Below are 13,558 nucleotides of genomic sequence, written 5' to 3'. Positions count from 1 at the left end.
TGTGGGGGGTGGAGGGCACAGGGGGGCACTGTGGGGAGGTGGGGGGCACAGGGGGACACTGTGGGGAGGTGGGGGGCACAGGGGGACACTGTGGGGATCACTGTGGGGAGGTGGGGGGCACAGGGGGACACTGTGGGGAGGTGGGGGTCACTGTGGGGAGGTGGGGGGCACAGGGGGTCACTGTGGGGGTGGAGGGCACACAGGGGGGCACTGTGGGGAGGTGGGGGCCACAGGGGGACACTGTGGGGAGGTGTGGGGCACAAGGGGACACTGTGGGGAGGTGGGGGCCACAGGGGGACACTGTGGGGAGGTGGGGGTCACTGTGGGGAGGTGGGGGGCACAGGGGGTCACTGTGGGGGTGGAGGGCACACAGGGGGGCACTGTGGGGAGGTGGGGGGCACAGGGGGACACTGTGGGGAGGTGGGGGCACAGGGGGACACTGTGGGGAACAGGGGGTCACTGTGGGGGTGGAGGGCACACAGGGGGGCACTGTGGGGAGGTGGGGGGCACAGGGGGACACTGTGGGGAGGTGGGGGGCACAGGGGGACACTGTGGGGAGGTGGGGGTCACTGTGGGGAGCACAGGGGGTCACTGTGGGGGTGGAGGGCACACAGGGGGGCACTGTGGGGAGGTGAGGGGCACAGGAGGACACTGTGGGGAGGTGGGGGGCACAGGGGGACACTGTGGGGAGGTGGGGGTCACTGTGGGGAGGTGGGGGTCACTGTGGGGAGGTGGGGGGCACAGGGGGTCACTGTGGGGGTGGAGGGTACACAGGGGGGCACTGTGGGGAGGTGAGGGGCACAGGGGGACACTGTGGGGAGGTGGGGGGCACGGGGGGACACTGTGGGGAGGTGGGGGGCACGGGGGGACACTGTGGGGAGGTGGGGGGCACTGTGGGGAGGTGGGGGGCACAGGGGGTCACTGTGGGGGTGGAGGGCACACAGGGGGGCACTGTGGGGAGGTGAGGGGCACAGGGGGACACTGTGGGGAGGTGGGGGCACACTGTGGGGAGGTGGGGGGCACAGGGGGACACTGTGGGGAGGTGGGGGCACAGGGGGACACTGTGGGTGGGAAGCTGTGCAGCAACTTTCTAATAGCAGCACGTGGTACAAGCTGCTGCACTTTCCTTCCTAGATGCAGAGTAGCGCGGGAAGCGGCTGTATACAGACCTCTCGTGATGCGCTCCTCCTCCTCCTCGCCGGCCCCTCCTCTTTTCTGTCCGTCCGAGGTGATGACAGATACAAGCACCTGGGGTGGACGGGAGGGAAGGAGGGGCCGGCGGGGAGGAGGAGGAGCGCATCACGAGGTGTTCTGTATACACTGCAGTCTCAGCAGTGAGCAGGGACCCGATCAGCCCGTCAATCACAGCTAGCTTACGGGTAGATCGGGTCCCGACTCCCAAAGTGGAAGCTGCCATGGGGCCCCCTACTGGCCACGGGCCCTCGGTCAGCGTCCGAACTGCCCGATGGTCAGTCCGCCCCTGCTCTTCTCCCCACCTCTATTCTTCTTGCTCCTCCCCACCTCTCTTCTCTCTTCTGGTTTCTTATACTGTCTCCAACTGTCTTCTCCTCTTATCCCCTCTCCCTCATCTCCCTACTTGACCTCCTTTCCTCTATGATCTATTTCCTTCTCCCCCTCTCATTTCCCTTCTTCTCCTCTCTCCACCTTTTATTTCTCCTCTAGCCTTTCCAGTTCCCAGCCCCTCCCTCCCGTTTACTCCTCTCCTATTCCCTCTACTTCTCCCCCATCTTCTCTTCACTCCTTTCCTATTTTCTCTGTACTCTTCTTCTGTTTCCTCTTCTTCACTTCTATCCTCCATTGCTCTCTTCACACCTCCCCCTTCTTTCTCTCTTCTCCTCTCTTCAATCTCAGTGTTTTACTATATTTGCCTCCTTTCTCTTTTCCTTCCTTTTCTCTCCCCTCTTCTTTTTCCTTTCTCCCTCTCTTTCTCTCTCATAATCTCCTTTCTTTTCTTTCATCTCCGCTCCCCTCTTTCTCTCTTGTATCCGCCCTTCTTGCCCTTCAGTACTCTCCTTGCTTCATTACTTTTCCTACTCTTTCCTCTTCCTCTCCTCTCCTCTCCTCTCCTCTCCTCTCCTCTCCTCTCCTCTCCTCTCCTCTCCTCTCTTCCTTACTTCTCTATTCTCACCTCTCTTCCTTTCTCCTTTCCTTTCCCCTCATAGTCCTTTCTTTTGTCCACTCAACATCATTTCTTTTCCCTTTCCTTCTCTCTCCTTCTTTTTTTTCTCTGAACTCCTCTTTTCTATTTGTTCTTCCTCTCACCTCTTCGTGTCTCCTCTTCCTCCCTCCTCTCCCCTCTTTCTTGCCCACTCATCTTCCCTCTTCCTCTCTCCTCCCTACTCATCTCCTCTCTTCCTCTCTTCTTACCCCAGCTCCTCTCTCCACTCTATTTCTCCCACTTTCTCCCCTCTTTCTATTTCTCTCTTCTCTCATCTCTTCTTTTCCTCTCCTCTCCTCTCTCCTTTTCCCTACCCTATTCCTGTCTCCTCTTCTCTCTTCTTTTCTCTCCCCTATTTCTCTCTTCTCTTCCAACTTTTTCTCTTCTATCCGCTCTTCGTTTCTCTCACCTACTTCTCTCTTCTTTTCCTCCCCCTCTTCCTCACTCCTCTCATCTCTTCTATTCCTCTCTTCTCTTCTTTTCCTCTCCTCTCTACTTTTCCTCTCCTCTCTTCTTTTCCTCTCCTCTCTTCCTCTCTCCTCTCCTCTCTTCTTTTCCTCTCCTCTCCTCTATTCTTTTCCTTTCCTTCACTCTCCTCTCTTCTTCCTCTTCTCTCTTCCTCTCCTCTCTTCTTTTCCTTTCCTCTCCGCTCTTCTTTTCTCTTCCCCTCCCCTCTCCTCTCCTCTCTCCTCACCTCTCCTCCCCTCTCTTTTTTTCCGTTCCTCTCCTATCCTCTTCCTCTCCCCTCTTCTTTTCCTCTCTCCTCTCCACTCTTCCTCTCTCCTCTCCTCTTCCTCTCTCCTCTTCTTTTCCTCTCTCCTCTCCACTCTTCCTCTCTCCTATCCTCTTCCTCTCCTCTTTTCCTCTCCACTCTTCTTTTCCTCTCCTCTCTTCTTTGCCTCTCCTCTCTTCTTTGCCTCTCCTCTCTTCATTTCCTCTCTTCTCCTCCTTTTTCCTCTTTCTCTCTTCCTCTCCCCTCTTCTTTTCCTCTCCTCTCTTTCTCTCTTCCTCTCCTCTCTTCTTTTCCTCTCCTCTCTTCTTTTCCTCTTCTCTCTTCTTTTCCTCTCCTCTCCTCCTTTCTCCTCTTTCTCTCTTCCTCTCCTCTATTCTTTTCCTCTCCTCTCTTTCTCTCTTCCTCTCCTCTCTTTCTTTCTTCTTCTTCTCTCTTCTTTTCCTCTCCTCTCCTCCTTTCTCCTCTTTCTCTCTTCCTCTCCCCTCTTCCTCTCCCCTCTCTTCTCTATCCTGTAGTCTGAGGGACGGGGGTCCATGTAACATGTATTCAGGTGAAGTAGACATCTTTTCATAGTGCTCAGCACATGGTTGGGTGTTTGAAGTTTGCTCAGACTTGGTGCACCAGCCTCCCCTCCCTCCTCCTCCTCCTCTCCCCCGTCCTGCAGCCTGTTACTCCCTCTCCTCCTCCTCCTCTCCTCGTCCTGCAGCCTGTTACTCCCTCTCCTCCTCCTCCCCTGCTCTACCCCTAATCTTCGTCACAGTCTGGGGGTGGACAGAGGAAATGGGACAGACCTTCTACTTATGGATTCAGGATACCGAGTCTGACTCATTCATTCCTGTACAGAGAGCTGGAGGTAGGAGGACAGGGGAGCAGAGACAAGAGGAGAAGAGGAACTGAGAGGAAGAGATCCAGAGAGAGAGGACATCAGAGGGGAAGAGGAGAGGAGAGGGAAGGAAGGAAGAGTTAGTGAAGTTGGTGAAGAAGGGGGCAATTCTCTTCACAAAGAGGGCATCAGGGCAGAGAGAGAGAGAGAGAGAGAGAGAGGGTGGTCTGTGTGACTCACTCCTTCCTCCAGACAGCCCGAGACACTTCGGAGTGCCAGGAGAGAAAGGAGAGTGACTCATTCATTCCTTGAGAGAAAGAGAGGGAATGAGAAGAAACCGCCAGGGAAGAGCTGGCACCAACCACCACCACTCACCTAGACCAACACGTGGCAAGTGAGCAGGAGACCCACCAACCACTTACTGCAGACTGGCACAGCATAGAGACTGGCACAGCACAGGGGCATAGACTAGAGATTGGTAGGAACCTCAGGCTTGAATATTACACATCAGACCCGGGCAGCCTGGTGACACCCAACAGGCAGAGGGCTACCAAGAGTGCCACCACAAGGATGGAATCCTGGACCTTACTGAAGTCTCTTCTGATGCTGCTTCTGGTGGAGATCAGCAGACAAGGAGTCACAGGTAAGACATGGCAACGGTTTCATTTCCAGGGACACTCTACTGAGGAATATGGTATTGAATAAAGCATCAGTCTGTGGTGCAGAAGAGCTTACACTCTAATGTCCTCACCACAGTCACAGCTTACTATTATACAGTTATATAGCTCAGACATATTCCATAGTGCTGTACAAAGAAGACTGAGCCACTTATGTCAGTTTCTGCACCAGAGGAGCTTACACTCTAACGTCCCCCCACAGTTGCACACTATTTATATTATACATTTACATAACTCTGACATATACCATAGTGCCGTACAGAGAACACTGCGCTATTCCCATTTTCTGCACCAGAGGAGCTTACACTCTAACGTTCCACCACAGTCACACAGTAGAATTATTATACATTTCTATAGCTCTGACATATACCATAGTGGTGTACAGTGAACACTGAGCCATTCCCATCCATTTCTGCACCAGTGGAGCTTACACTCTAGCATTCCATCACAGTCATCCAATATATTTATTATACATTTATAGAGCTCTGATATATACTATAGTGCTATACAGAGAACACTGAGCCGGTCACAGCTGCCCCAGCACCAAAGGAGCTTACACTCTAATGTCATATTACAGTCATGCAATATTAATATTTTACATTCTTATAGCTTTTCTGTGCTGTACAGAAGACACTGAACCAATGACATCAGTCTTTATACCAGAGGAACTTACACTCTAATGCCCCATACTATTATTATACATTTAAATAGCTCTGACATATTCCATAATGGGGTACGGGGAACATTGAGCCAGTCACACCAGTCTCTGCACCAGAAGAGCTTGCACTCTAATGTCCTCCCCCCACAGTCACTCACTATTATTATTAATATTATTATACATGTATGTAGCTCTGACATATACTACAGCGCTGTACAAAGAACACTGAGCCATCTAGTTTTTGCACCAGAGGAGCTTACACTCCGATGTCCCACCCACACTATGTTATAAAGATTACTGCTATCATCCCTTTAAAAAGCAACAACGTGTTCTGTAGTGTTGTACAATGAACAGGTAAACGATATAAGGGGTCACATGTAATACATAACACCAGACAACTGGAAGGAGACCCCTGCCCACAAGAGCTTACACTCCAGAGAACAATGATGTAACACTTTTAGTGCTGGTGACACTTTGTAGCAGATTGAAGACTGGAAATGAAGTTGATACAAAGTTTCATCAAAGAGATGATCAATATACAAATCTAGAGAGAAATATTTGGGATCCAGGATTGGTAAATATAACAAAGTTAAGTCACCTAAAGCCACAAGAAAAAGTTTAAATAAAAGTTTAGGAGAAAGTTTGGTGGCAAAGTTTGATTTGGCACAGTCAGCAACAGACCAAAAAAAAAAAAAAGGAAAGGTAATGGCCTTGGGCATTCATTCCTGTATGTGTCACCAGGAAATAGGAAAAAGAATAAAAGAATATTGCACAGAGGGAAAGTGCGAAATGTTGCAACCCCAATGTCGTCACCGCAGAGGGGGGCGGGGGATGGGCGTTACAGCAGGAGCACTTTGAAGGTTGGTAAATCTGCCATGTGCAGATAATTAATACAACATGTAAAGGATTGAAGGGATCCGACATGAGATTCTGAGAACACAGATCTGAGTGACAATTACAAGTTGATGGGAACATTGCTGAGCAAGAATGGGCTCCGGGATTGTTTTGGAAAATGACCAGCATGCTGAAAAATATCTGAGGTTCAATGATAAAAGTCTTTGGCTATTATGCAGAAATAGGAAAGTATGTTACCAATGTATTGCGGATGGTGTAATTGAAATATAATGGATGAGTCCAGTATGGGTGTCAATAATAGCTGACTTAAAGGGCCACTCCACGCAGAATTGATGTTTTTCTGTTGGGAGGAGACTGTTGAGCTGAGTTAAACTTGTACTCCTTTTATCTCTTGGGGATCCCAATATTGAGCTATCCATACCAGTTCCCAACAAAGAAGTGAAATCTTAGGTCCTGAGGTCCCACGCAAGTTCCCGGCTCCACCTACCTGCAGCAGCCAATAAAAAAATTGCTGGCTTAAAGGGCCACTCCACACAGAATTGATATTTCTATGTCAGGCCGAGACTGTTGGGCGGAGTTACCCTCTAGTTTCTTTAATCTTCTGAGAATTACAGAATTGAGATATCTGCGCCAGTTCCCAACAAAGAAGTAAGATCTCAGCTCCTGAAGTCGCACATGAGTTCCTGGCTCCGCCTACCTGCTTCAGCCAATAGAAAAATGGCTGGCTTAAAGCACCACTCCCCGCAGAATTGATATTTCTCTGTCAGGCCGAGACTGTTGGGCCGAGCTACCCATTGGTTTCTTTTATCCTCTGAGAATTACAGAACTGAGATATCTGCGACCGTTTCCAAAAAAGAAGTGAGATCTCAAGTCCTAAAGTCCCACATGAGTTCCCGGCTCTGCCTACCTGTAGAAGCCAATAGAAAAATGGCTGGCTTAAAGGGCCACTCCACACAGAATTAATATTTCTCTGTTGGGCCAAGACTGTTGGGCTGAGTTACCCTCTAGTTTCTTTAATCTTCTGGGAATCCAAGAACTGAGATATCAGCACCAGTTCCCAACAAAGAAGTGAGATCTCAACTCCTGAAGTTGCACATGAGTTCCTGGCTCCGCCTACCTGCTTCAGCCAATAGAAAAATGGCTGGCTTAAAGGACCACTCCCCGCAGAATTGATATTTCTCTGTTAGGCCGAGACTGTTGGGCTGAGTTACCCTCTAGTTTCTTTAATCTTCTGGGAATCCAAGAACTGAGATATCAGCACCAGTTCCCAACAAAGAAGTGAGATCTCAACTCCTGAAGTTGCACATGAGTTCCTGGCTCCGCCTACCTGCTTCAGCCAATAGAAAAATGGCTGGCTTAAAGGGCCACTCCCCGCAGAATTGATATTTCTCTGTTGGGTGGAGATTGTTGGGCTGAGCTACCCATTGGTTTCTTTTATCTTCTGAGAATTACAGAATTGAGATATCTGCGCCAGTTTCCAAAAAAGAAGTGAGATCTCAAGTCCTGAAGCCCCACATGAATTCTGGGCTCTGCCTACCTGCTGCAACCAATAGAAAAATGGCTGGCTTAAAGGGCTACTCCACGCAGAATTGATATTTCTTTGTTGGGCGGAGAGTTAGAGTTACCTAATAAAAGTCCACCTCAGAAATACTGGGGTCGATAAAGAGTGAAAAAAATAGCTAAGGATGAAAACGGATAATGTGTGACTTACGATCGTGCACAAAGAAAAATGTGAAAATAATTGTGATAAACAATGGTGATCAAAATGCCAATGTCCACATGAATGATGTCCAAATGGAAGAAAATTGTCTCTCTTCAATCATCAGCTGAAGCAAGGAACATACGGTCAAGATGAACCATTAATACACTTGTAGACATAAGGAGAGACAATTCAGATGGAAGGGTGGGTACTCTTACCAAATAAGGTGGAAGTACATACCGTACAGCAGTGCGTCAGACAGGCTAGTAATGCTGGATTCCCGGTGATGAGAAGATGCCAGGCTAGATGATAGCACAAAGACTGCGACTCCAAGCCACTCGTTGGTTAGGTGATGATTCCAAGGAGATCGGCAACCGGACCAGTCCAGGAATGATGGTAATCGGGGAAAAAATTATTTTCCCTATACACCTGAGCACTGACGATTACCATCGTTCTTGGACTGGTCCGGTATCTGATCTCCTTGGAATCATCACCTAACCAACGAGTGGCTTGGAGTCGCAGTCTTTGTGCTATCATCTAGCCTGGCATCTTCTCATCACCGGGAATCCAGCATTACCAGCCTGTCTGACGCACTGCTGTACGGTATGTGTGTCCACCTTATTTGGTAAGAGTACCCACCCTTCCATCTGAATTGTCTCTCCTTATGTCTACAAGTGTATCAATGGTTCATCTTGACCGTATGTTCCTTGCTTCAGCTGATGATTGAAGAGAGACAATTTCTTCCATGTGGACATTGGCATTTTGATCACCATTGTTTATCACAATTATTTTCACATTTTTCTTTGTGCACGATCGTATGTCACACATTATCCGTTTTCATGCTTAGATATTCTTTTCACTATTTATCCACCCCAGTATTTCTGAGGTGGACTTTTATTAGGTCACATAGATTTAGCGCTACGCTATTTGTTTGCTATTGTGATTTTGACTTTGTTTGTTTGAGTGTTAGCAGCTACCAAGATTTCCTTTTGGATTCATTCACTTGTTTTTACTTCGCGTTTATTTTAGGTTCAGCGCTGTACTTTCCTCCTTTTTTTTAAACGTGGGCTGAGTTACCCACTACTTCCTTTTATCTCGTGGGGATTCCAGTACTGAAATATCTGCACCAATTCCCAACAAAGAAGTGCGATCTCAGGTCCTGAAGTTGCACATGAGTTCCCGGCTCCACCTACCAGCTGCAGCCAATAGAAAAATGGGTGGCTTAAGGGGCCACTCCATGCAGAATTGACATTTCTCTGTTGGGTGGAGACTGTTGGGCTGAGTTGCCCACTTGTTTAGTCAATCTTCTGGGTATCCCAGAACTGTGATATCTATACCAATTCCCAACAAAGAAGTGCGATCTCAGGTCCTGAAGTTGCACATGAGTTCCCGGCTCCACCTACCTGCTGCAGCCAATAGAAAAATGGGTGGCTTAAGGGGCCACTCCATGCAGAGTTGACATTTCTCTGTTGGGTGGAGACTGTTGGGCTGAGTTGCCCACTTGTTTTCATCAATCTTCTGGGAATCCCAGAACTGTGATATCTGCACCAGTTCCCAACAAAGAAGTGCGATCTCAGGTCCTGAAGTTGCACATGAGTTCCCGGCTCCACCTACCTGCTGCAGCCAATAGAAAACTGGGTGGCTTAAGGGGCCACTCCATACAGAGTTGACATTTCTCTGTTGGGTGGAGACTGTTGGGCTGAGTTGCCCACTTGTTTCGTCAATCTTCTGGGAATCCCAGAACTGTGATATCTGCACCAATTCCCAACAAAGAAGTGCGATCTCAGGTCCTGAAGTTGCACATGAGTTCCCGGCTCCACCTACCTGCTGCAGCCAATAGAAAAATGGGTGGCTTAAAGGGCCACTCCATGCAGAGTTGACATTTCTCTGTTGGGGTGGACACTGTTGCGCTGAGTTGCCCACTAGTTTCGTCAATCTTCTGGGAATCCCAGAACTGTGATATCTACACCAGTTCCCAACAAAGAAGTGCAATTTTAGGTCCCGGCTCCGCCTACCCACTGCAGCCAATAGAAAATGGTTCCCCCCCCAGATTTGTATTTTATATTATAATAACATCAGGATGAGGAGGAAGAGTGTGGTCTTCTTCTGTTAATGGGGGTCATACACTCCTATATAGCATTGGGTACTGGAGAGAGTTGAAGAACACCAAGTCTCAGCATACATGCAGCCCATTAACCAGTTAACGAGCATATTGCTCATCCCTTTAGTTTGCCACGCCTCGGTCCTAGTTTGCCCTGAGCATGCTGGCACCTGTGGTTCCTCAGTCACTGGAAGGGCTTACATTCCATTTTGGCAGCTGCGACTGTTGGAGAACATCATGTCTCAGCATAAATGAGGCTCATGAACCAGTTAAGGAGCATATATACTTCTCAACCCTTTGTATGCCATGCCTGAGGTCCTAATTTGCCCTGAGCATGCTGGCACCTGTGGTTCCTCAGTCACTAGAAGGGTTTATATTCCATTTTGGCACCTGCAACTGATGAAGAACATCATGTCTCAGCATAAATGAGGCTCATTAACCACTTAAGAAGCATATATAATTTCCAACCCTTTGTCTGCCATGCCTGAAGGCCTAGTTTGCCCTGAGAATGCTGGCACTTGTGGTTCCTCAGTTACTGATTGTGCTATTGCGCTGCTCACCCTTTTTTACACACCACTTAATGACTAGAATTACTTCCCTGGTACACTGCACCATTTGCAGCAGCCTACGTATTTAGTGAGAAGGTCTGCAGCAGAAAATCCTCAGGTGCGATCATCTGCAGAGTGTCCCCCCCCCCCCAGGCTTGCCATAGAGAAGGGTTAGCCACTACTTTGGCACTTACCACAGTTGAAAAACAGCAAGCCCCCAGCATGCCTGCAGCTCCTTAACTAGTGAATGAGCCTAAATTTTACCCAGCTTTTCTATACAGCATGCTGGGACTTGTGGTTCCTCCTCAGTGTGCCCCTCACCCACAGCAGCCTGGATCTTTAGTGCATTAATATATCTTGGGGAGTGATAATCTGCAAGATTTGACCTACTCCCTTTTTTTTTTCTTTTTTTTATGAATGAACAAGTTCACATGCTTGTGGGAGGTCCCGCCCCCTGTTCTTCTCCGATTGGCTGACTGAAGATGATGTCGTACACTAAGGAATGTTTCTTTTTATAGCTCCTTAAAGGCGCAGGCCCCACCCTCATGTACTTTCCTGGACCGTCACCTGATATGGCAGCCATTCGTCTGGTGGCATTTTCGCCTCGGCCACATTTATTATTACTTTTTTCAGGAATTTTTCCTGCTTCTTTGTGAATGTCTAAAAATAACTCTAGTTGTTCTTTTCAGGTCAGATGGGAGCATCTGATTGGTTGCTGCTAGAAAATCAATTTCCAATTCAGTTAATTGTTTACTAATATTATTATTATTATTATTATACAGGATTTATATAGCGCCAACGGTTTACGTAGCGTAGAGGGGGACAGTACCATTACAATACAGCTCAATACAGACGGAATAGGATGGCTTTCTACAGAGTAACCACCAGCTGAAAGCTGAAATCAGGCTTGCAGTGAGCGTAGCTGTTTGTGGGAGGTACCTGGATGAGCTTATAGGTGGGGGAGAGCTCAGAATGGGTGTCACCAGGACAGGAAGTGAGGTGGTGACACCAAGTCTGCAGAATGGCAGCTCTGGAATGTGTTGTCACCGGATACTTTGCTGCCATATATCACATCCACGCAAGTCTGTGGGCATTATAAATATTTTGGCAGGTAAAACAGTTTGTAAATGGGGGCTCAGCTGTACTTGTAGCTGGAGTTCCTCTTTAAAGAGAACCTGTCTTGATTGACCTTTTGCAGCGATCTAAATTTTCACTTTTTTCAATAATTATAACCAGTGCCGGGACAAGGTCATCCAGGGCGAACGTGCCAAATTGCGCCCCCCCCCCCCCAAAAAAAAAAAAAAAATCAAGCACTAATCTGCATACTCCACCCTAACCATAAATCCCCCTATCCTCCCAGTACAAATCCACCCCCCTGCTGAAATCCCCCATCCTGGCACAAATCTTTGCCCCCCCATCCCTCCCCCAGCTCAAATCCTCTCTCTCCCCATATGCCCCCAGAATAAATTCCCCCTCCTCTCCCCCAAAAAAACCTTCCCCCTCCTAGCACAAATCCTCTACCTCTCAAAGTTCCCCGCCAAGCACAAAATCTGATGGGCCACAATTCCTCCCAATGACACCAACAATTGGGCCCACTGACACCAACGATGGGGCACTATTCCTGCCACTGACACCAATGAGGGGGCACAATACCTGCCGCTGACACCAATGATGGGGCACTATTCCTCTCACTGACACCAATGGTGGGCCACTATTCCTCCTACTGATACCATCGATGGGGCACTATTCCTCCTACTGACACCAATGATGAGGCACTACTCCTCCTACTAACACAAACGATGGGGCACTATTCCTCCTACTGACACCAGTGATGGGGCACTATTCCTCCTACTGACACCAATGATGAGGCACTACTCCTCCTACTAACACAAACGATGGGGCACTATTCCTCCCACTGACACCAGTGATGGGGCACTATTCCTCCTACTGACACCAATGATGAGGCACTACTCCTCCTACTAACACAAACGATGGGGCACTATTCCTCCTACTGACACCAGTGATGGGGCACTATTCCTTCCACTGACATCAATGATAGAACACTATTCCTCCCACTGACACCAATGGTGGGGCACTATTCCTGCCACTGACACCAATGATGGGGCACTATTCCTCCTACTGACACCAACGATGGGGCACTATTCCTCCTACTGACACAAACGATGGGGCACTATTCCTCCTACTGACACCAGTGATGGGGCACTATTCCTCCCACTGACACAAACGATGGGGCACTATTCCTCCCACTGACACCAATGGTGGGGCACTATTCCTTCTACTGACACCAACGATGGGGCACTATTCCTGCCACTGACACCAGTGATGGAGCACTATTCCTCCTACTGACACAAACGATGGGGCACTATTCCTCCCACTGACACCAATGGTGGGGCACTATTCCTTCTACTGACACCAACGATGGGGCACTATTCCTGCCACTGACACCAATGATGGGGCACTATTCCTCCCACTGACACCAATGATGGGGCACTATTCCTCCCACTGATACCAATGATGGGGCACTATTCCTCCTACTGACACCAATGATGGGGCACTATTCCTCCCACTGACACCAATGATGGGGCACCATTCCTCCCACTGACACCAATGATGGGGCACTATTCCTCCCACTGATACCAATGATGGGGCACTATTCCTCCTACTGACACCAATGATGGGGCACTATTCCTCCTACTGACACCAATGATGGGGCACTATTCCTCCCACTGACACCAATGATGGGGCACTATTCCTCCCACTGACACCAATGATGGGGCATTGTTTTTTCCCCGCTGATGTTGGGACATTATCTACTCCCAGTGGCCACAGTCTGAAGAACAGTAAACTGGCCCCTTGTTTAGAAAGCTTGGAGACCCCTGATCAATGCAATGAAGGCAGATCATGGCTGGTGGGAGGGGCCTGCAGGTTGCTTTACTTAGAAAACCTCATAGCACCCCGGCTTAGTCCTCAGTGATGGGCGGGCTCTTGGGAGGAGTTATGCAAATATCAAAAGTAATGAATGGCTGAATGTCAGTCTGGAGGAGTGGGTGTTCCTAATCAGGCTGTATTTACATAGGTAACGCCCACATGTGATGCTGAGCCTTTATGATTGAAAGACCTGAAATCCAATGAATGACAGGCCAGGGACAGTCATGATGGGGAGGAAAGTGCAAGATGACGCTGGATGTCCTCCAGCCAGGAAATGAGGCTGGCTCTATCTGACTTGCTGCAGCTTCTAATGCACATCGTGAGAAGCTCACAGTG

At 48.9% G+C, this 13,558-nt stretch overlaps 1 protein-coding gene across 1 annotated transcript in view; it reads left to right on the top strand.

Moving 5' to 3' along the window:
• The first annotated feature begins 4,100 nt into the window (after positions 1-4,100).
• Positions 4,101-13,558, top strand: part of TNFRSF12A (TNF receptor superfamily member 12A) — a 31,827-nt gene continuing 22,369 nt past the window's right edge. The window contains exon 1 of the mRNA XM_073635932.1: positions 4,101-4,378. Coding sequence (XP_073492033.1) covers positions 4,306-4,378 — 73 coding nt within the window. The 5' untranslated portion in view covers positions 4,101-4,305. The remainder of the gene's footprint in view (positions 4,379-13,558) is intronic.

Source organism: Aquarana catesbeiana, linkage group LG06, assembly GCF_042186555.1.
Source record: "Aquarana catesbeiana isolate 2022-GZ linkage group LG06, ASM4218655v1, whole genome shotgun sequence".
In the NCBI taxonomy this organism is placed as follows: Eukaryota; Metazoa; Chordata; class Amphibia; order Anura; family Ranidae; genus Aquarana; species Aquarana catesbeiana.
This window is presented reverse-complemented; position numbering and strand designations above follow the sequence as displayed.